Source organism: Apteryx rowi, unplaced genomic scaffold (genome assembly GCF_003343035.1).
Source record: "Apteryx rowi isolate R43461 unplaced genomic scaffold, aptRow1 scaffold_15, whole genome shotgun sequence".
NCBI classification, from domain to species: domain Eukaryota; kingdom Metazoa; phylum Chordata; class Aves; order Apterygiformes; family Apterygidae; genus Apteryx; species Apteryx rowi.
The window spans coordinates 2320168-2342193 of NW_020447752.1; the positions used below are offsets into that span (position 1 = coordinate 2320168).

Consider the following 22026-nt stretch of genomic DNA (forward strand, 5'->3'; position numbering starts at 1 on the left):
AAAAAAACTTGAAAAAGTCGTCAACCTTTTGGACACTTGTGATTTTTCGCTAGGCCACGCTTGAGCCTGGTAATGACTGTGCTCATATGGGCCATTGGTCTCTTAAATGAAATTTCAATCCTATGCTTTGAAAAATGCTTGGTGTTTCCTTTAGTATGAAGGAAACCAAGTTCACAGATCCCCCTTGAAAATGGCTTTAGTAATTAATCCCACGAGGCTCATCAGTGTTGCTGGTGTCTCCATTAGTTACGTGCAGAAATAAAGATAAATGGCTCTTGTTAATAGCCCCAAGAATGCATAAATCTTGCTTGTTTATGGGAAAAGGCAGCACAAGGAGACATTATGTTACAAGGTTTTTTGTTCAATTTATGGCGTGATGCCTGCTTACATGGCCGTGGATTTAAGAAAGAAACGTGCGGGTGAGTCCAATATCCTGGTTTTGTCTGCATGCTTTATTGTGCTTAGCCAAGCTGGCAGCCTGAGGTGTGGTAGGGCAGCCCCTGAGCCCCTCTGGAAGGGAAATCCCCTAACCTGATAGGCGATAGCTATGTCGGGACAGGGAGGTGAGGCTGGAAGATTGCAGTATCGTTGTAGGCAGTTTTCCGTGCCGTTCTTGCCCATGCCGACAGGTCTGGAGCCTCACTTCTGCAGCCCCACCATGGGTGTCCTTCTCTGGAGCCGCAAGAAGCGTATGTGCTGGGCTGAGCTCTTCCCCTCTGTCGCAAGTCTTAGCTCATTGCCCTACAAAAGATCAGGCTGTTTTCACAGGAAAGCTGTTTTTGTAGAAAGGCACTTCATCTTCAGTGCTTCAGCCCCCTCCTTTCCATCCTCTTTCATGGTCTCTGACTTCTGTTTCCTCTCCCTACTAATTTCATCTAATTTCTTCTCACACTGTTGGGATCTCACAACATCATAGAAATGTTGGTTGGAAGGGTCTTCCGGAAGTCTCCTGCTCGAAGCAAGAATATTGCCAGCACTAGGTCAGATCAGTAATGGTTGGGCCTAGCTGAGCCCTGAAAACCTCCAAGGATGGGGATCCCCCCACTCCCTGGGGAGCCTGTTCCTGTGCTCACTCCTAGTTAAGAAGTTTTTCTTAATGCCCCATCTAAATCTTTCAAGCTGTGACTTGTGGCCATTACCTCTTGTTTTGACACGGGCTCCTGTCTTAGGATCGCTCTGTGATCCTTATTTCTATGACTACATTCAATTCAAGCTGCTTGTGCTCTCCTCCTGTCCTCGCTGACCTGTTATGACCTCCTCGCTTGCCTGCAGAGGACCCCCAGTCCAGCAGGCTGAACATCACTTTCAGGATAATATCTTGATTTTGCAGCTGTCCCTGCTAACATCCTTCCTTGCCCTTCTGTTATAGCCTTGTTAATCTTTTTACTGCTCGTCTTGTGACAGTACCAGTCCCTTCCAACTGCAGCTGGGAGGCTGTACAACAGCAAGGGGTCACTTCATGCATGTGTGGTTCTTGTGCTCTTTCCTAAGTAGCTGCTATGGGCAACTGCAGGGTACAGATGCTGGACCTTAGGCCTGACTTGGGATGGCCATTTTCATCGTCTTACCAGAAGGCTGGATTTTTCTAAAAGTCCTTACAAGAGGAAGGGTGCAGATAGGCACTTATGAAAATCTTCCTGTGAATCTGTTGGCTTCACAGGGATAAGGTCCTTCTGAAAATCCCAACAACAAGCTTTGAGTAGCATCTTACAATTGCTACATACCTATAAAATCTGGCCCTATAGTTAAGATCTCTAAGTGTCTGATTTGGGCTGGGTTCTCAACATTTCTTGAGAAATGGGTCATTTCAGTGTTCCTCAAGTTGTGCTCGTCCAGCACATAGGTTTTGGAAAAGCTGGCTTGATTTTCTGTGCGAGTGAGCAGTGCTTAATGAAGTCAGATCTCTCGGAACATCAATAAGACAGCAGGAGAGGACTTTGACTGCTTCAGCTATCACTGGTTTCTCAAACAGCACAGAAAGAGTTGAGGAATTTCCTCTTGATTTTGAAGTAGAGGAACAACCACTCTATTAACTCTGTGTTGCTTCTTTTAACAGTTGATATAATTAATTCTGCTCTTTCAATAGGGGCTGCTATTTTTATCAGCCCTGGATTTGTGTATTACTGTAGTAACAGCTCTGGGGCAGACCTCCTGTTCCTCAAAATCTCTAATGCGAGGTACTGCTCTGATTATATTTACAGTTAATTCGCAGTTCACTGAGCAGAGCTTGGGGCCAGTTTCACAGGTGCTTCGCTTTTGTTATCAAACTGCTAATAAACACTGGGAACGTTTTGAGTGAACACAGGCAGCAAAAATCCTAACAAGAGTGGAAGCTCGTGTATCATTAACTCTGCATTACAGCAGCTGCTGAAAGGCAAAACCTAGCAGAAGGAGTGTGCAGGATGTAACAGAGCATCCATCACAAAAATGATATTTTACTGAAACACAGTTTAATTGGTGTGTAGGCTTTCCTACTCCCTTTTGAATCTTTAATGATTACTGAGGTATTTGAATCGAAAAGAGTAGGAGATAGTCTTGTGTTTTAAGTTATTAGACTGGGATCAAGAGATCTGCGTTCAGTTTTGTGCTGTGGCAGGGTTTCGTGTTTTGGAGGGCGCTTAATCTGTGCGTGTTTCAATGCTCTGTTCGTAAAGCAGAGCTAATGTTTGCAAAATTAGGCTGCCATTGTATATCCTGTCCTGGCTGCTTCTGAGCCAGACGGAGGAGTTACTGCCTCCGGCTGCCTGTTCCGGCTGTCCCCTCTCCTCCCTGTGTGCCACGGGAGTGCTTGCTTTCCTGCGCGGCTGGGGTGAGGACAGCGCTGGCGGCGGCCGTGGGGCTGGCGGAAACCGAGGGGATGCAACGCTCCTTATGAAGGTTTGCAGCGGCCAGTTGGCACAGCTGGTCGGGGGAGAGGATCTCTCTTCTCTGCCTCCCGGTGTCATTTTGTGGAGCATGTTAAGCCAATACTGCTATTAAAACCTTGCTGCCCCATATGTGCCCGCAGATCTGGGCCAGCTGTGGTGCTGAGCGCTCGCAGGTTTGCTGGAGAGCTTCCCCGTGGCACAGCCACTGTGGCTCTGGGGGAGCATCCCGTGCTCCCTCCCTTGCTTTCTCGCAGTTTTGCCTGTGGAAGGCACTCCCTGGTCAGCATGCTGCAATTGCGCTTCCACACGCCCATTGCTTTCAAAATCATCCGTAGGAACAGAAAAGAATGGGAGAAGAGGGTTTTAGGACAGTGGAAGACTTATGTGCATATCCATCTTACTTATTGACTTAGCGCTTGTTCCAGACATCCCCACATCTGAGCACTGTGCTTTCCTCCTTCTTTTTGTGGCTCCCCAAAGCTCTCCATGTTTTGCTAGTAGGATTTCTCCTCCCTGCACCGGGTTACAAGCTCAGCAGTTGAACCTGACATATGATTGGAGACAGGACTTCAGAATAAATGATACCTGCCTTGCCTGTTAGTGCAGGGGCTTGTTGAAGGGATGGTGTATTTTGTGAGACCATGCTGTCAAGGCCTGCTGGAGTTAACCCCTTGTAATTATATTGCAAACATCGCTATTAAGGTCAGGCAACCAGGCTATTAATGCAGTATTTCAGGCAGGTTCAGAGCTCTGCGTAAGAGCAAGCAGGGGGTGGTATACTGCGGCCTGGAGTTCAGAAATATCATAAATCATTGATGTGTCCAGCTCTGAGATACTAGATATATAACATGGCACTGCTATACCCTGTTTTCCTTCCAGGGATAGGCTGCCTATCGATTAGAAGCTCATCTCTATTTTAAAATGTCTTAGCCAGGCTGTAGGTGTCAAAGTTTTCCAGTGAGTACAACAAATTGTCAAAGTTATTTTGTGGGTTAAATGTTCTCCCTCAGCCAAAAATCCCCTCCTGCCTTGACATCCTTTGTGATTTGGATGTTGATGTTTACATTTTAACTTTATTTTTAGACTATTGAGCCAGATCAAGGAGAGAAATTGGACATAGGCAGTGAGCAGAAGGCTCTCCATTAGGAGATATGGAAATGGTGCTGCTTTCCTATGGTGGAGCTATGGGAGAGGCTGAAGGCCCTTTAGTAACTTATTTTTCCCAAATCCACTCCTAGCTGCTTACTGTGTTACTACATAAATGAGGTCAAATTCTGCAAAAAATGAGAGAGAGCTGTCACTGTCCCTCCCTTCTTTTCCTCCCCAGCCTCAGTGGAGCCTCTTCCTTTCATGCCTCAGCTGCTATTTGGTATTTCCCCCGGGATTTGGAGATGGTGTGTCCGTGGGTGGTGGGCAAGTGCATCCTTCTGCCTACCTGCCCCAAGGCTGTGGGGCTGGTGTGATTGCCCAGCAGAACTGAAGCTTTTCCTTCTCCTAATTATTTGAGAGCCTCTCTCCTGCTAATACACCAGCTTGCTTTACGTGATAAAATACCAGTCCTTTCACCTGGTAGCAGGGAAGCACTAAAGATTGAATTCACCTGATACAAATTTGGTGCTCTGCACTTACCTTTCTGTGCTGGTAACCAGCCATAGGGTCCTTATTAGATTCTATCCAATTAGTATCTTGCATTTATTCAGTGTTTGGATTCAGTTCCAGATTTGAGTGCCATTGCCCTGTACATGTTGCCAGAGAAAGGACGGATGCTTTAAACGCACTGATGGCCTGTTTTCAAAAGCAACTGCAAGTGGTTTGCCTACCTGTGAGTTATTCCAGAGTACAGCAGTGCAGGGATTGAACTGGAACAGCTGTTGTTGAAACTCTCTGTCTGCAGACAGCTGGTGGGGCTGGTCAACGCGTGTTATTTCCCCATAGATCAGCCCTAAGCAGCTCTCCTGTGGGTAAGAGTGACCTTTTCTTTTTTTTTTTTCCTTCTTTTTTTTCCTTCATTTTTTTTTTTCCAGCCCGCTTTAGGAGCAAATCACTGTAAGTCACTAAAAGGATGGGGCTGATATCAAACTTACCTTCTGTATCAGTAATTATAATTAGCTGTTCTAGCAGGAGTTATACTGGGAAGGTAAACTCTGAGACCATTGAACCCTTGCTATTACTTAAACTCTGTAGGTGCTTGTGCTGCTCTTGGGAGTAGGAGTGGGCTCTTAAATCAATTTGAATCCTTTTTGGACAAAATACTTGGCTATTAGTGCTGGGGTTTATTTTATTAATCGTTGTCACGCCTCTTCCACTAAAACGTATAGGATTTGTAAAAAAAAAAAAAAAAAAAAAAAAAAAAAAAAATCCTTGTATATGTTTTAATGGAAGAGGCGTGACAATGATTAATAACTTGTTCAACCCACTCTGGCCCTTCCCCTTTCAAGGCAGCAGAACATGGAAAATGCTTTGAAGAGAAAAGTGTCTCCTGTTGTGATGCTGCCTTGAAAATGTCTGGTGAGGCTGAACATAATACCATGGCATGTAAACGGTGTTACGCTGCTTAACTGAGGATTTTATGTAACTGAATAAAAATTTGGGAGTTGCATAAGAGCCTTTGTAAAACCTGAAACAGTCAACTGCTCCCTGACTTCAGCCCTTTGAAGTTCTTTAATAAGCTGAAGCCCTTAACTGTAAACTGTTCAGCCCTAGGACTGTCCTCATGTTGTGGGAGTATAGCTATAGGTTGTTATAGGTGAGGTGTAATGACAGTGACAAGGCGTTGTGGGTGCTGGAGCCGCGTAAGACGAGAAGCCCCATGGCAAGGGTGGAATCTGGCACCCTCTGTTTGAAAAAGCCTCTGACCCGGACCCGCAACTCTGCAAAACGGGGGCAGTATTGTCACGGGTGAGAGCATTGCATCAGCATCTCTGAGAGTATGGATGGTATTGGGGTGATGGCCTCTATCAGTGGGTAGCAATTAAGGGGTATCAAGACAATTAATGCATAATTAATCTTAATCTTTCTACTGCTTTATGTACTTAAGCTAATATAAAAGCAGAGATCCATGTGCTGGTTTTGACACTTCCAATAACAGAAGCCAGCAATCAACTTATTCACCACATACTTTGATTTTTCCCTTGTACATGAGCATCAAGCTCAAACAATTAAAAATTGCCTTAAAATCTATTTCCATTAGAAATTGCACTGAGACTGATGAGACTACAAAAGGAAATACAGTGCAGGCTTTCAGGCTCTGGCCTGCAGTAATTGTTTGCCTCTGAGCTGCTGATTAAACTGCAAGGCAGGTATTTGAAAGGGAAACAGAACTTTTAATTTTTTGTTCGTGTTTGTGAGCAATCTTGAGTTAGCAAATCACCAGGAAACTGGCTAAAAAGAAGTGATTTATTAGTAAATGAATTGTTAATTATTGAGCTCCTGTGAATTCAAGTAATTTTAAAATCATGTTGGCAATGGATCAAAAGAACATGTGGTGCCACAGTGTTAGAGTATTTTTATTTATATCTGATTCACAATTGTCTCCATGGCAATGTGAGAGATGAAGGCAGAAGAAAGAAATGAGCTATCACATTATTAAATGACCCAGTGGAAAAAAAATTAAGACAGGTTAAGGATTAATTTAACATTATAGAGCTGCCTGGCAAGCCATTATCATTATAGTTAAGGATTTGTTAGCATTTCTATTACAAACGTGTTTTTGAAGTGTTTATTACTGTTTTAATTTACATCAGGCTGCAACTTTGCATACAGGTTCTCTGAACAGAAGCAAAATGAATTGTAATTTTAAAATGCACCAAGTAGACCAGTTTATTAATTTTAGAGCACTTCAGTGTTCTGCTTCTTGTAGAGAGTGATATTTCCCCACTCTAGCAGCTAAATGATAGCTTTTTCCTTGGGAAAAAACAAAAAAACAAAAAAACAAACCCACCCTCTCAGCTGGAGAAACACTGTTTTCTGCTTTTTAAGGAATTTGGAGCAGAAGCGTATATGTCTCCTAGAGAGGAGTGTGCAACCCAGTTTTTTGCAAATCTATCTGTTTCTGCTCTGCTTTTGTCAGAAATATTGTTAGTGCATTTAAATGGGACAAATAGCTGGTAGAGTGAATATCTCGTAGAGGACAGGGTTTTTGTTTGCTTTGTGTCTCTTTCTTTTTCTTTTCTTTTTTTTTCCCCCCTTATCAGGGAGAGAAATGCTCTTCATTACAGCCTACAGTTTATGCAAAATCCCACTGCTTTTAATGGATTATTGCATAATTCAGGACAGCATTTTCATGCTTGGCTGGCTGTGATTAGGAAGCTGAATGGAGGAAAAAACCCAAAAACTTTTGTTCTAATGGTGATGTGTATTTGCATCTTCCCCTGGTTGTAGGTGCTGAGCAAGTAAAAAGAGGGGTAACTCCTGGAGCTAGGAGGGGCCTGGGCTCTCTGCTCTCCTGTCTCTCTGTGGTCTGGGGTGCCGGCTTTATCAGAAAGGGTGCTGTGAGCAAGAGGTATTTTCAGCCTGGCCTGGGGAGCTTCAGATGTCCCGGAGACCCACTGCAGCAGTCGCAAGGAACCACTTTGGGCATGCATCGGAGGTGGAGGAGGTCCTGGAAGAAAGCAAATAGTGTGTATGGTGCCAGTCGTTAAAACAGAGAGGAAAGAGGAGTTGAGCTTTATGAACCAGCCCATTTCACTTGGATCCCCAAAAGTATGTGAAGCTCTGCAGGGCTGGCTCTTCATCCCTATTCAGTATTTTCATTATCAGGCTGGTTGATGGAATGGAGGATCAACTGGTTAAATTGACAGGCGATACAAAGTTGGGAGGGCCTACAGATTTTTTGGGAAGAAGTATGAGACACTTTCTTAAAATAGTCTGGACAAATTGAAATGGTGATCTGAACAAAAGGATAAAAGGGCCTAATGATACCTTGGGGCAAGAATAATTACTGCATGAATGCAGATGGCAAATAGCAGGCGAGGCAACACTTCAGGAAAAAGGGTATGGGGTTACAGTAGGTTATCAGCTTGACAGAAATCAGCATGTCATGTCATGATAAAAGCAGGCACTCTGTAGGGTTGCATATGGGGGAGTATCAGCTGGAGGATGCATGAAGTGATCTTCCTGCCCTGGTAGCTCCGGGGAGGTGTCTGTGGGATGCTGTGGGCAGTGCTGCCCTTCAGCAAGGTCCTGCTGGAGAGAGTGGTCAGAGGTCTGGAAAGCTGATGTTTTCCTCCTTTGGAGAAAGACCAAAAGGAGGGAAAATAAAGATGAGAAGCCAGAGCGGGGGCTCACTCTCCAGTAAATTAAGGCCTGCTTGAAGGAGGAAGCAGACCTGTTCTCCGTGTCCTTCGTGGGCAAGAGAAGAGGTAAAGAGCTCAGACTGCACCAAAGTAAGGGTCAACTTGCTAACTGTGGAAAAATGGTGAAGTGCTGGGTATAGTTTGCCAGAGCAGTGTTGATATCTCACTGGGGGTCTCTAGGACCAGGACAGACAGACAAGTTTCTGCCTACAGTGAACTTGCAGGGTTGACCCTGGCTTGGCATGGGGCAAGGGTCGTGCTGCAGCCCTCCCAATCCCTCAGGTAGCAGGGTCCCCAGGGACAGCTTGTTGCCAGATCAGTCGCGGGATGGGAACAGCTGCCCTCCAGAAGGAAGGGAGAGAAGCAGCCTTGTCCCACTTGAAGTTGTGAGGCAATCTGGGTAGGCTGGACGCCTCTGTTGGACAAGACCCTGGGAGGAGCATGCTTCCTCCTAGGAGATGCACTATAAAACCTTGGACTACAGGAGTGCTGATCCTTGCTTTGTATCTCCTCTAGAAGCCGTGATGTCCAGCTGGGCTGTTTTTATAGAAGAAAAGATTAGTAATATACCTTATTTCTGCAGCTCATCCATTTCCTTGGAGGTGTCTGTTCTGAGCACTGACCTAGCTTGACTCTGCTTAGCTTTCAACTTCAATTTTTAGAAAAGTTATTAACAACGTAACAGCAATGAGCAGGACAGAGCTTGCTGAATTCTCTCTCTGAAATGCTACTTTACTTGACTTTAAGTCCATTGACATCTCTGCATTCAGCTAGCTAGCTCTCTGCAGGTGACAGAATAACTAATCAGAGTAAAAACATCAAATGAAATGAAATATAGACTGTAAACACCATTCTAATTAGTAACTTTATGGGACTCTGTCAGTGAACGATCATGGAGAAGATTTCTTGTTTTCCGTCTTGAGAGTATTTGGGGTATTAGTCACGGCTGAATGCCTGCCTGTGTCTTCCTATCTGGGATTTAGGATATTTCAATCCTGGTTCTCTGTGCAGGCCTGTCTATTATGAAATGCTGCAAGCTGTCCTTGGCCTCACACTGACCTTTGTTTTTGCCTTCGTACCAGTCAAACCTGAAGAAGAAGGCCTGCTTTTGGTGCTGCAACCGCTATCAGAGCAGCTGAGTAACTTGCTGTTTTAATTGAGGAGTCGTCTTGTGGTGGCTTTGTTCAGAGTTGGGCTGGAGATGCAGGTAAATAGAGGAGAGCACAAAATCTGCGGCTGTTGGTGATTTAGCAGCACATGGAGCTCACTGGGATGAGCATGGAGCTTCCTTTCCGTGGGTGGTGGTTTATTAAAGCCAGTGGGATTCCCGAAATGAATAAAACGGCTTATTTTTGCCTACTGCAATATAATGTGTTGATGAGACATTAGCATCCTTCATGTCTAGCCTTTATCCTGGTTTTCAGTAAACATGACCAATCTCACAGGGTTTAAATGGATCAAGTTGAGCTAGGGTTGGAGACTTTTGAGAAAGTTGAGAAAGTGAAGGAGGCAGGAGAGGGGACAGTGCAAGAGAAGTCATCGCTGGACCAAAGTCCATCCCTAGGCCTGCTAGTTTAGGATTTGGGAATTTTAGGATCAGTCCATGGCTTTGCCAGGGGTTTCTTTTCTGGCCTTGGGCTGACTGCTTGCATTTTCAGTCTCTTTGCTCCCTGAGCTGGGGAATTGGAGGCAGCTGGGACCCAGTCCCAGATTTTTTCCAAAGGCAAAATACTGCTGCTGGGCTGCTGCGAGGGGTCAGGGCTCCGGAGCTGGACTGCTCAGAGGTGTCTGCGGGAAGCGGGGCGGGAGAGCTGCTGGGAGCCTTCGGCATGCCGAGATCCCACGGGGGGTGTCCTGAGTGCGGCTGTTCTCAACAGAGGGTCTCTGTGGGTGGTTTGAGCTTTGAAATGCCCAAATTTGAGCACTGGCTTTGTTTTGGATGTGGTGCTGGTGGCTGTCAGAATAACCCATACCTTTTTATTGGCTGCACTGATGCAAACACAGCTGAACCTTGTCTTCAGCATTTTACCTGGTTATATTTTGAGCGCCTGTATTTCCTCCTCCTCTCTTTGGAGCCAGTTCAGGCAATTTAGACCTGTGTCAGTTCTTGAGACAGCAGCCTTGGACATGGAAGTTTGTCAACGGTGATTTTCAGTAATTGTTCCTCCAGCCTGAAGGAATGAAAAGAATTTCCTGACTGCAAAATTACTTCCCTGTTATGTAAGCAGAAACATCTTTTTTTATGCACAAACACCTCACATGTGTATATATACATACACAGAGAAAAACAGGTGGCTATGAATATACTCTGTATTTGATAGCTAATGGCTCCTGAGCTCTAAAGATACTGTAAGCCTGAGAAGGAAAGAGAACTGGTGCAGCAAATCTGGTGATCACTTTAATGTGATATTATGGTTGTACCCAAATACCCCGGTTAGGTCCGCACGTGGCTGTGCCAGGCGCCGCAGAAGCGCAAAGGGGAGGTATGATGCTGATGAGTTTACAGGCTAAAGAGTAACTTTTGTGACCGAGCAGAAAGAGCTGCAGTACCTGAGAGGCGATGCCCACGTTTGGGGAGGAGAGCTGGTGTGGCTGATTGCTGACAGGGAAAAAAGTGATAGAGCAGGGGGATTTTTTTTTTTTTTTTTTTAAGCCTTTCAGTAAGATGGAGATGAAAAATGATTTCCATGACAACAATTCAATTAGGGAGAGAAATGAAGCCTCTTGGAGGAGAAATCTGAAGGGAAGGTGTCACTGAAATGAACCTGGAATGGGCTTGGGGGAGAGTGAGGGACTAAGTAGAATCAAAAGTGTTAAACACAAAAGCTTGATTATTGCTCATGAATCAGCCATTTCTAAGGGAAATAAATGATGGGAAGAGCAGTGTGAAGCAAGTCCACGATGAGACAGAGGGATGGCCTGTAGGGAGACGAAAGGCAGACTTGTGTGCGGCGTGCCGTGCAGTTCTTGGGTGTGAGAGGGGAGCTGGGGTTGGGGTAATGTGTGCACCGTGGAGCTGTGCAGCTTTGCTCTAGCCGCTGTGGTGCCTCCATGCATGTAAACGAAAATACTTCCTCCTTGGTTCAACAGATCTAGCAGCTGCGATCCAACTCTTAGCTTCCGCGTTTTCTCTCTGTTACCTTTTGCACACGTTGTCTCTGGGTTTTTTTTTTTTAGGCTTCTCCCTCTTGCCCTGAAATTTTGTAATTGCATGTGTCCGTTCCAGGTCCCTGCAATCTGTTTGTCTTCATGAGCTTCTCCTTGAGTCAGCCTCAGACGACTTTTCTCTTCTTTTGTCCCTCTTCATTAACTGATTTATCTTAGCTTTTCTTTCTATGTCCTTGAAGCCCAGCTCTTTTTAACACTGACTTGATATGTTGTATCATCTGAAGTTTATCTGGAATTTGATATTATTTTTTCTTCTTTTTAAGCACTTTTAAACATGTAACTTTGAGCAATATTTGGACCTGGAGATTTGGTTGTGTGCAGTGGTCACTGATGATTTTGAGAAGTTTGGTTGGTTTCAAGAAACCTATCCTAAGATGATATGTTATGATTAAAAAAAAAAAAAAGGGGGGGGAGAGAAAATAATGTGAATCATGTCAAAACTGAATTTTGCAAGAATGCTGTTCATTGAGCTGTTTGAATTCTTTGCAGCAAGAGCAGGCTTGAAAGGTACTTGGATGCGTTCTCCTGCCATAAACCAAACAGGATGTCAACTTGAAAGGTACTTGGTTATTGCTTATAAAAGATGTGGCCAGTAAAGGCAGGAAGATACACTGGGAATAAATAACCTAGTCTATAAACAATTGGTATTTGTTGTATGTCTTTGTAATGCAATGTTTTTGCAGACAAGTGTACAGAAATTTCAACTTATCAGATTAAAAAGAAAAAAAGAATAAATTTTGTTTGGGACGGGTGAGATAGCATTCTGCAGGGTAATCACTCTCCAGAAGTGCTCCATGGGAATGGGGAGGCATGAGACATTGGTAACATCAGCTGGGCTGTGCCAGACCCCTGACACGGGGTCTCGCCTGGTGCGTGCTGCACAGACCCGTGTCTAGCGGAAAAGGGATTGTTGCTGGGAGTTCCTGCTGCTCCGGAGAACCAGTGCCAAAATGGGCAGCAGGTAGCAGCAACAGGTTTGAATTGGCATCAGTGGGGCGGGCAGCAGCAGGACCTACACAGGGCCTTGTTCACAGGGAGGTGGCTGTGGACTTATGGCCGTGACTGTATGACATGGTGATGGACAGTGTGCTGTCCTGGAAAGTGCTAATGGAGAAGCAAAAGTCCCCTTTGCTTCTGGTAAGCCCAGATATCAGCGCTGCTTATAATTAACATTACTTACCCCCACCCACCTTTTCAGGATCTGGCTTTCAATGGCTTTTAACTCTGCCAGTCATTAATCATTTGGGCTGGAATGATCCATGGCTGTGGGTATCAAGCGGAATAGATTGCCATTTAATTATGGAACTTCTCTCCCTGCTGTCGCTGCGGATTTTCTGTGTGATGCCAAGTAAACCTGTGCAATCCATGCTTTTACAGGAGGACCTCTAGTTATTTGTGCTTTATTTTCTGGGGTCCCACCTGGACAGTCCTGATTTGCAGGAGTGTTGAGAAGCACCCAGGGAAGTGAAGTGAGGGAAAGCTGTGATTTGAGCACAGGCAATGTTATCCATTAGAAAAAAAGAACTGAGGCACCCCAAATCATGCCCCTTGGATGGTGGTGAGATTTTCGGTCTTTGCCTTATTGCAGCTGTGGAATAGAGCAGAAGCCTCATTCAGAGCTGCGTAGAGAAAAAAATCAGTTAAGGTTAGCTGAGCTGTAGGATGCTACTGTATTGAAGAGAAAAGCTAGTGAAGAAATGAGCTGCTTTGTGCTCAGGGCAGTCTGAACAATGTTCTGTAAATGCGCTGAATGGTGAGGAGCAAATGAAGTAGTGACTAGCTGCTCACTAAGTGAGCACCAGATTTGCAGCATCCCCCTGAGTAGTAAGGCTGGTGGGAAAAATGTAATTGCACACAGCTAAAGACTGTAGCGTAATGCGGGAGGCCAAGCAGTCGTGCAGCCCTTGCCCATCTCCTCCTGTCGGTGCGGTGGCACCCGCTTTGCTACCAGCCCCATCTGCAATATTGGCTGCTATTCCCCCGTTCCTCACTAGTTCTGGTTCTGCAGAGCTGCAGATGGTTGTATGGGGTACCTTGATTCTTACATTATGACTATTGACTTATGCAACCTTGAGGGTTTATTTTGTTGTTGTTGTTGTTTTAATATCACTGTGTGAAATACTGATGTAGCCTTAATTTAGGAACAGAAGCTGTCCTGCGATAGAGTGCAGGTCCTGGACTGGTGTCAGGTTTTTCAGTGCAGCATCTGCACATGATTGTCTCTGCCATTCATTTGCACTTTGGCATGATCCAGCAGGGTCTGAAATGAGTGCCAGAAGAAGAAGCCAGCACATGTTTCTCCCTTTTTATTTTTTACTGATATTTACATACAAGGAAGATTTCACAGACCCCTGATGGGTGTCAGCAACCTTGCATAAAGTAATCTGCTTTGTAGCGTGTTTGTGTTGTCTTTGGAGAGCTGCAGAGGCGCATTGAAGCCATATGCCCATATGGAGAGGCTGTTGACCAGAAAAAAATTTGCATAGGCACCTGCATGTAGGACATGAGGCACATCTTTCTCATATTTTTATTTCAAACCTCTTGGGGTAGAGCAGCAGGGGATGGAAGGAGAATTAGGTTACTCATGTTCAAAATGCTCTTCAATTTTGAGAGGAAAAGCAAGGTTGTGTCGTGTCACAAAAGGCATTGGGAGTGACCAGTGAAGCGCTTGAGCCAATATATCACAGAACTTTTTGGAGAGATAATCTTGCTTTAGTTTCCTATCTCAGTGGGTGCTAGGAACCATTTCTTCCACTAGTTACCTTTCTTTCTCAGTTCTGTGTTTAGTCATGGGACAGAAGCCCCAGTAACCTTGGACTAGTGGAAGATGGAAAGGCAAAATGATCTCTGACGTTGCCAGCATGCATCTTATCCACATTGTTCTGAGTGGAATCATTAAAAAGAGGATTTGTTATAAACATTGAAGCTCACCAGTGACCCATAAAAGACTAGAAAGGTTTTCCAGCAGTTGCAGCTCTTTAGTTGCATTGAAAATGTCTCAAGTTCTTTCCCATGTTAAAGCTGTGAGAGCAGAGCCTTCTGTAACCAGGGCAAAGTCAGTACTTTGATGTGTCCAAACTTCGGCCCTGCTCAGTGACAGAGAAACTAACTCTGAAGAAATACGGTAGTTGGGTTAAACAGTTACATTTATTCCAAAGGGCTAACATCCAAATGATCTCATTACTAAGATGTGGCAATTTGCAAATAAAATATGTTGCAGTTTAATATCTTTTTCTTATTCCTGTGGAATATTTTTGACCTTTCTGCCTTCTGTTTAACTTGGGAAAAAAATCTTCTTCCTTTTTAAAAAAAAAAAACCTGTTAATGTAGGCAAATGAGGGAGATTTTTTTCTTAATTGTTGGTTACAGACACTGCTTTTGATCCAGACTTTTGATCCAAGCTAAACTTTTGAGCCAAGCTCAAATTCTTGTAGAGAAGAGTTTGTGAAATTCTGAAGAGGAGGAAATCAGCATTATAATAGCTTTTGTAGAGAAATCTTAAGCAAAATGTGCACTTTTCAGTAAAAGTCTTTGCATCATAAATTAGCAACATCTGTCCTCCTATTCTATATGTTATTTCCTCTCCAAATCCCCTCCAGAATCTGCCATTTTCAAGAAGTATTCTTGGATACATTGAACCATGGTTGAAGATGCTTCATAAAATATGCATAAGCACTTGTCACTTGGATAATGCTTCTTAGTACTTGCCACTTTGCTGTATTTTAACAAATTAACCCTCCGAACATGACTGATACCCATGGTGAATGCCCATTTTAAGGTTAGGAAAGACTGAAGCCTCGGCAGGAGGGAGGTTAAATAGCTTACCAAGGTCAGAGAGTGAATGAACTAGGTGTTGCTTCTTGCCTTTCAGGTTGAAATTTTGGCTCCTTCAGGAGTTGAGGAAAGCTACTGTCCTCAGTCTGCCGCAGTCAAGGCTGCCTTCTTCAGGGACACCTGCGCGGGCGAGGGTTGTGCACAGGCAGAGCTGCTGGGGTGCAGAAAAACATGGTATAGAAAGATGAAGCGTTGGGTTTCTTAAGGCCTTGGTACCTCCAGTGGGTGGCACAAAGCTGCTGAATCTGTCCCCTCCTTTGTGGTGGTTGTGGGGTGATTCTGAGAAGGGCTTCTAACCCTTGCCCCACCGTTCTGAAAACTGGGCTGCTTTTCCCTTTCCTGAGATGGGAGCTGAGCTTCCCTAAAACTCTGGTGGCAAAGGTCTTATCAGACTCCCATCTGTGTTCATAGCGTGTCCTGGGAACACCAGTTAGAGAAAATTAGGGCCAAAACTTGTAATGATTTTGTAATCTGCTGGAAGGGCAAGGATGCTCTCTTTTTATATGATGGCTTGTAAAAATAACAAGGGAAGGGATTTCAGGGACTGCAAAATTCTCTCCCCAAGCTGTAGAAATATAAGGAGTTGGGTTTAGAAGAAAGAAAAATTACAAAGTTGCTTCCTTGTGTGGAAATTCCTCCTTCTTGGAGCTGAACAGGGCTTTTTTTTCCTGTCTTTTCCTTGATCACATCTTTGGTTTATCTTCGAAACTCTTCAGTTCTGTGCTTACTGAAGTGCTAGCACCGTGAGAACAGCCATGTAAAGCACGGAGCAGAAATCCTTTAAGTCTAACCTGCCTTGCAGGTGAGGGAGGCTGGTGGTTCGTGGTGTTTTGCCTTGGTGAGCTGAAAGTGTGTGTCACAGTGGAGTGTGGGGTTTTGCTTCTGATCTCCGTGGGGTGCAGAAGGAGGGTTGTGTCCATGTTATGTTCTCTGCCTGCGACATTTGACTCTGCTGTAGGTAAAGTTAGCTGGGAGGGACTCTGGGTTTGGGCATCAATGGTCAAAGTACTTGATGCAAAACAGTCAGGCAGGATCTTGCTGCAATAAATCCAGCCTTTACATGCAAAGGAAGTCTGGCAGCTGAAGGGCCACACTGCACTGCTTCACCCTCGACCCTGTTGACCTTCTAAAACTTGCAGGTGGCATGAGTTCTCTCTCGGCTTTTTTTCCGCTTTGCCAGTAGGCAGAGAGTGCTTTATTAATATTTTGTCCCATATCCCTTGCATGAAGAAATAGTAGTGTTTTTACACTCTGTAATTGTGCATTAAATCATTGCATTTAATAATTCTCTAACAACACATTTTAAAGTCTGTTTTGTCTTTATGAGTCTCAAATTTGTGCACAGATAAGTATACATGTATTTGCAGTCTTGAGCTGAGCAGGCCAATATTGAAAACAGACTGTATTAGAACCAGAAAATACTGTTCTAGAAATGTGTATGCTTCTGAAGAGATGCTGTTGGTTTTGCACAATACATTGTAGTGACTGGTTAGACCTGAAAAATTCTCACAATATGGTTTACAGATCAGCTTTGAGATCAGCCCTGAGATAACCAGATTTTAGAGGGGTGACATAAGGTGACATAACCTCTCATCTTCCCAGCCTCTGAGATTTTGCTGGTGTCTCAAAGGGCAGATTAACGCTTTTAGTTCTTTTAGGTACAGAGAATGCACGGCTGATCATGGGAAAACAGGACTGGGAGGGAACTTGAAGGGTTGCCTGGTTCATCCCTCTGCCCTAAAGAAAACTCAGCTATACATACATAATTCCTTATAGATATGTCTTACCTGTCCTTAAAGACTCCTAGTGATGAAGACCCTACAGTGCTCCCAGGCAATCTGTTTCAGTGTTTCTCTGTTCAGATAATATTGAAGAATAAAGTCCAATCCTGGAAAGCTTCTAAGTGTGAATGAAAACATTTAAAAATCAATGCTGAGCTTTACAAGGAGCAAATAAGTGTGCAGTGACACTGGAGAAATACGCCAGGTGGATTTACTGCCTGATTCAGAGGTCCTTACTCAGGCAGAAGTTTCATTTTATTCCTAAATTCTTTTATTTCTGCTTTACTGATTTAATGACTGCATCCATATATTAGCAGTACATCCTGCATCTTCCTCAGTAGTGACGGAAAGCCATAATAAAAAGAAAGTTTAAAAGAAGTCTAGAGAAGAAAAGATGTATGGAGGAAATCCTGTTTTGGGGAAGAGTGGGCAGGTCTGAAGGGAGTGGCTTGTGCCACACTGAGGGGAGCTTTGGGGTGGACTGAGCTGCGTTTGGGCTCTTTGTGAAGCCACCCATCAGTGTCCTGTGCTGTGAGGGTCTGAATGATGTGGAATTTGTCATCTCAGGGCTACGGGTTGGTCCCCATCGAGATGAGAGCGCTTTCGGTGCCGTGTCCAGAGCTGGCTCCGCAGCACGTTAAACAGAGGTCTGACCCGGCAGGCACTGAGTCCCCAAGTTTCCGAATACCCTCCCCTGCGGCCAGGCTTTGCTTCAGTCTGTTGCGTGGGTGGTGGAAATAGGTTTGAGGTGTCTTTGTAGTTGCCGAATCCTTCAGCCAAGTTGGACCAAGAGGGTGTAATCTGACATTAGGCGGCAGAAGGGAGAAGTCAGCTCTGAAAAGTTGGCCTCTGCTTTTTGGAAAATGCGCTGCAACTGCTGTAAATCAAAGAAAAGAAGGTGAAGTATGTGAAGTTTGTAATAATGTATGCTGCACTAGTCACCGAAAGGTCAGCTGCGTTCATGTACATTAGTAACATGCATAAAAAATTAATGAGTCTCACTAATTGGTTTGTTGTGGTGGAAATTTGTTAAGGAGACACAATCAATTTTTAGTTAAGGTAAAAACATAATAAAGTGCAATGAAAACTGTTTTTTAGCACCTTTATGGTTCTCATCGATAAAATGACAAGATCTGAAGCTAGCGTGAGCTCAGCTATGAAAGGCAGCATAGGCACAGCCAGGGAGGTCAGGATTTCCCTGGAGGTCTGTGGCAGGGCACAGACTTAAACCTTCACCTCCTCGTTCCCCACAGCTGCTCTAATCCCTGGAGAACCCCAGACGCTGTGCCTGATAGCCGTGCGGCCAGGAACTGAGACCTCCCCAGGACTTGATTTCCTGCTGTTGTGGGATATCTTTATACTCAAAAGGTGAAGTTTGGTTTATTTGCTTTAAAGGTTTTGTAATGATTTCTGCTTTTGGAAAATTAACTATTTTGGGTCTTTTTTGCAAGTTTTATATGCTGGAAGCATAGTGATTTAAATGTTCAGCCAAAGAGCAAGATGAGGCTGTTGATCAGTTAAAATTTTATCTTTCCTTTTTACTCCTATACTTACAAGAAGGAGCAGATATTTTTGTTTTTATTACAATCTATCCAATTAACTTCATGAATAAATATACCACATTTCTGAAAGCTAATACTCCTGAAGAAAACTGCAAACACATTCTGTTTGAAGTATGATAATCTCTTGCGAATCTTGTGACTATTTATGTTCAGACTACAAGCCTCTGAGGAGACTAGTGTTATGGGGAAAAGGGGCTACTCCACTGCCAGCTCTAGGGCTAAACGGGTGTTAAATAAGTTGGTTGAGACAACCTAGTTGCAGTCCATGTTAAGGGCCCAGTTTAACATCTGCTCCTGCCCAGTCGGAAGAGAGGAGGCAATGCAGTTAATCRAGATGTGAGAGAAGAGGCGAAATATCCCCCTTTCCATGCTGGCATCCATTCCCTCGCACATACCTTCGGTGTCTGTAGAAACTGGTTGGGGGCTGGGGAGATCTGGTTTGCGAACCTGGCATTCCTGGATGAAGTTGCTTCAAATTTGATGCTTTCCCAACCGTGCTGCAGGGCTGCTCTTGGTGCACATTGGACAGCCCAGCTTCCTTGGAGCCTGGGATTGGGAGAAACATGGGATCTCTCTGTGTGCAACCTTGTGCCCTAGTAGGATCTGTCTGTGGGACTAGTACTATATTTTCCTTGAGAAATTATGTGCAAGGCACAAAGAAGGTCATCGTGAAACCTGTATGGCATTTTGAAACCTGTATCTGTATTAATCCTTTATACTGTGTTTTTTTTTCACCATGATTTATTTGGAACTTGTTGAGAATTCACTTGGTTGCAGACTTTGGGACGCCTTGGTGGAAGCCTAATACACAGGTGCATTTTTGCTTAGTTTCAGAAAGACTTTTGCAGCATCCTTGTTCTTCAAAGCAGGTTGCTGACAAGCAGTCAAAGTGCCACATTATGATGAGTGGTCACTGCTAAGGTTAAACCTGAGTTTTGTTGCGGTTTTGCATTAGCAGCTTTGATTGACAAGTTCCTCCTCTTAAGCTAATTCACCTTCCGTGTTTAAGTTTGTTTTGCACATTTGTGAACTATAGGCTAAGAGGGTGGTAGCAAAATGGATGTTCATTTATAGTCTGGTGTCTAACTGTTTGGCTCTAAGTTTCATCTAAAATTCAGTGGCGATGGTGAGGTTCAAAGGGTGCCTTTGAGAGATAAAGGGTAGGATTTTTGCTTTGTATAGAATAGGTCTATTTTCTTACTCTTTGCTTTATTGAAGTTTGCACAGGGCTTTTCTAAGAAATCTTAGAATTAGTGACTCTCAGAAGGGGCTGTCAGCAGATTTTGGGGGCTGGTGGTGGAATTTTCCATGTCAAGCAACAAAGGATGCAGGTCTGAACCACACTACACACAGCAGTGTGGGTTTTTTTTTTTTTTTCTATTTGCTGTTTTTACGAATTTTCTGTATGAGTAAGAGTGACAGAGCTTTGCCTGAAGATTAGCCAGGAATAGGTCTAGAATAGGCTGCCTTAGGAGACAGTGCTTCCTGTTGATTAAGTTAGCATCCCACCATGGTGATCCAAATATACTTGGTGTGTATGAGATGTTGTGTGAGTAAAGATGGTGAAATAAGCTTTTTTGTCAACAAAAGTGTTTGCGGTGCAGGATGTGTCCAGGGATGTTTATTCTGTATCCACCAGTTGTAGCTAGAGGCAGAAGTGTCCATGGCTCATTACGTAAGCGTTGTTTCTGTCTTCTCACAGCAGGACAACTGGGTCATTCAACTCCTTATCCTGAGCTGAAGTGCAAACACAAGCCAGGCCCAGTCTTTGGGCATCACTACAAATAGCCTCATGCCTTGAAAGAGCAAGAGTGTGGTGAATGCAATACCTGGGGTGGAGATGGGTGATTTTCAGTCCTTCTCTGCCCCTTAGAAGATTTCTGATTTCCAAGCCAAGGAGCTGCCTCACTGCTCTGTCTCCTTCCCTTCTCTGTCCTGAACCATCTACCCTTTCTGGGCCTGGTGCTTAAAAACGCCATGTGCTAGTGATAGATACTTTTTTCTTTTGCCTCTGCTGTACCCTGGCCTGATACAACAGAAAAAAATTCTGGTGCTACTTGTTTCACTAAACCGCAAAGCCCCAAGGATGCTGGTGTCTCCTTGGCAGCTGCTCAGGGTGGAGACTGTAGAAATGGGAGTCATCTTGTGGACTTCCCTACCTGATGTGTTTGGTGGTGTTTTTCTTTATTTTCATCCCAAATTTGGTCTCTGTGTCCAACTTCTTCGTGTCTGAGTGGCAGAGCAGTGGTGTGGGTCAGGCAGCACTGCACTCCGGTGCTGAAGGCAGTGTGGCTGGGCTGGAGCAGGGAGCAGCTGGGAGAGAGGTGGCCCCTCACCCTGTGGACACCCCACGGCCGGCTCCTTGCGCTGTCGGAGGCCTGTGCTTGTGCAGGGGAGAAACTCGTCCTTGAGGTCCAAGTCCATCAGAGTAATGGTGGGAGAGTTTTCTGAAGATGGTCTCCTTCTGACTGGAATGACTTTTATGGTCAATGAGATGTTGAGGCCTGCAGATACATAGCTTCCCAGTCAGCATGTTTATATGAAGCTTCCAGATCAAGGCACTGTGTGAGAGAGGAACCAAGAATAATTAATGCAGAGTTTGGCTCAGAGTGCCTGGGAGAAGCAGCTGCTCTCCCGAAGCAAGGGGAGATGCGGAGGGTAGAAAGGGAGGTGAGGATGGTCCCAGATAAACTGGTGCAAAAAGCACTCAGGGCAGGCAGCGTCTGAGCAGTTTTAGCAGATGCTCCCAGGGAAGATGCTGTGCTGGTGGGACCTCTGGCCAAAAAGCCTTTCTCCAAACCTGACACAGGTGAGTAAAGGGCAGGACAACTTCATCCAGGGGAGGAGGGGAAGGCTTCAAAGTGGCTTTTAGCTTTTTCAGGTAATGATTCTTTTTTTCTGTTTTTCCCTCCCCCTTTCCCTCCCTTTTCCCCTCCCCCTTCCTCCCTGAAATCAGTGGTTTTCAATCTTCTTTTTTTTCTTTTTACAGCCAAGCCTCATTCCTGCTGCCCCCTCTTTGCTCTCCACTCTTCTTGTTGCTCTCTCCTGGGCTGCTGCCTCCTGCTTTTCCTCAGTACCCTTTCCTTGCCTACTGCTGTCGCTTTTCTCCCTGTTGCGGGTTCACAAGCTTGGACCAGCCGGTCTTGCGGCACAGGTTGGCTTGGGCCCTGCACTGTGCCTCTCCCTGGCTTTTGGCACGTTCCCCCTAGGAAGTCATGCTTCTGCAGTGGGGAACTGCAGACTCAGACTTCACACGCAGGCGTCCAAAGTGAGTGGGCCCCTTTCCTTGGCGTCCGAGTGAAGCCCACCCTGCTTTGCAGAAGTGGGAAGCATCTGTATTGCCTTTACAGTCCGTGGAGGCTGCAGGTATTCAGGCCCTTTCGAGAGCAAGCAGTTTTTAACTGGGTGTTAAAGTCTTGGATTTAATTTGATTTTTAAGTCCTGGCATTTAAAACTTTTGGTCTTGCTGCCATATGTTTGTCAGTGGAAATAAATATAGGTGAGAACTTGGAACAGAGCG

The 22026-nt window shown here is 44.7% G+C and overlaps 1 protein-coding gene across 1 annotated transcript in view; it reads left to right on the forward strand.

Annotated features, from left to right (window-relative positions):
- Positions 1-376: 376 nt before the first annotated feature.
- Positions 377-22026, forward strand: part of TMEM132B (transmembrane protein 132B) — a 227971-nt gene continuing 206321 nt past the window's right edge. Inside the window, exon 1 of the mRNA XM_026058871.1 lies at positions 377-419. Within this exon, the coding sequence (XP_025914656.1) occupies positions 377-419 (43 nt within the window). The remainder of the gene's footprint in view (positions 420-22026) is intronic.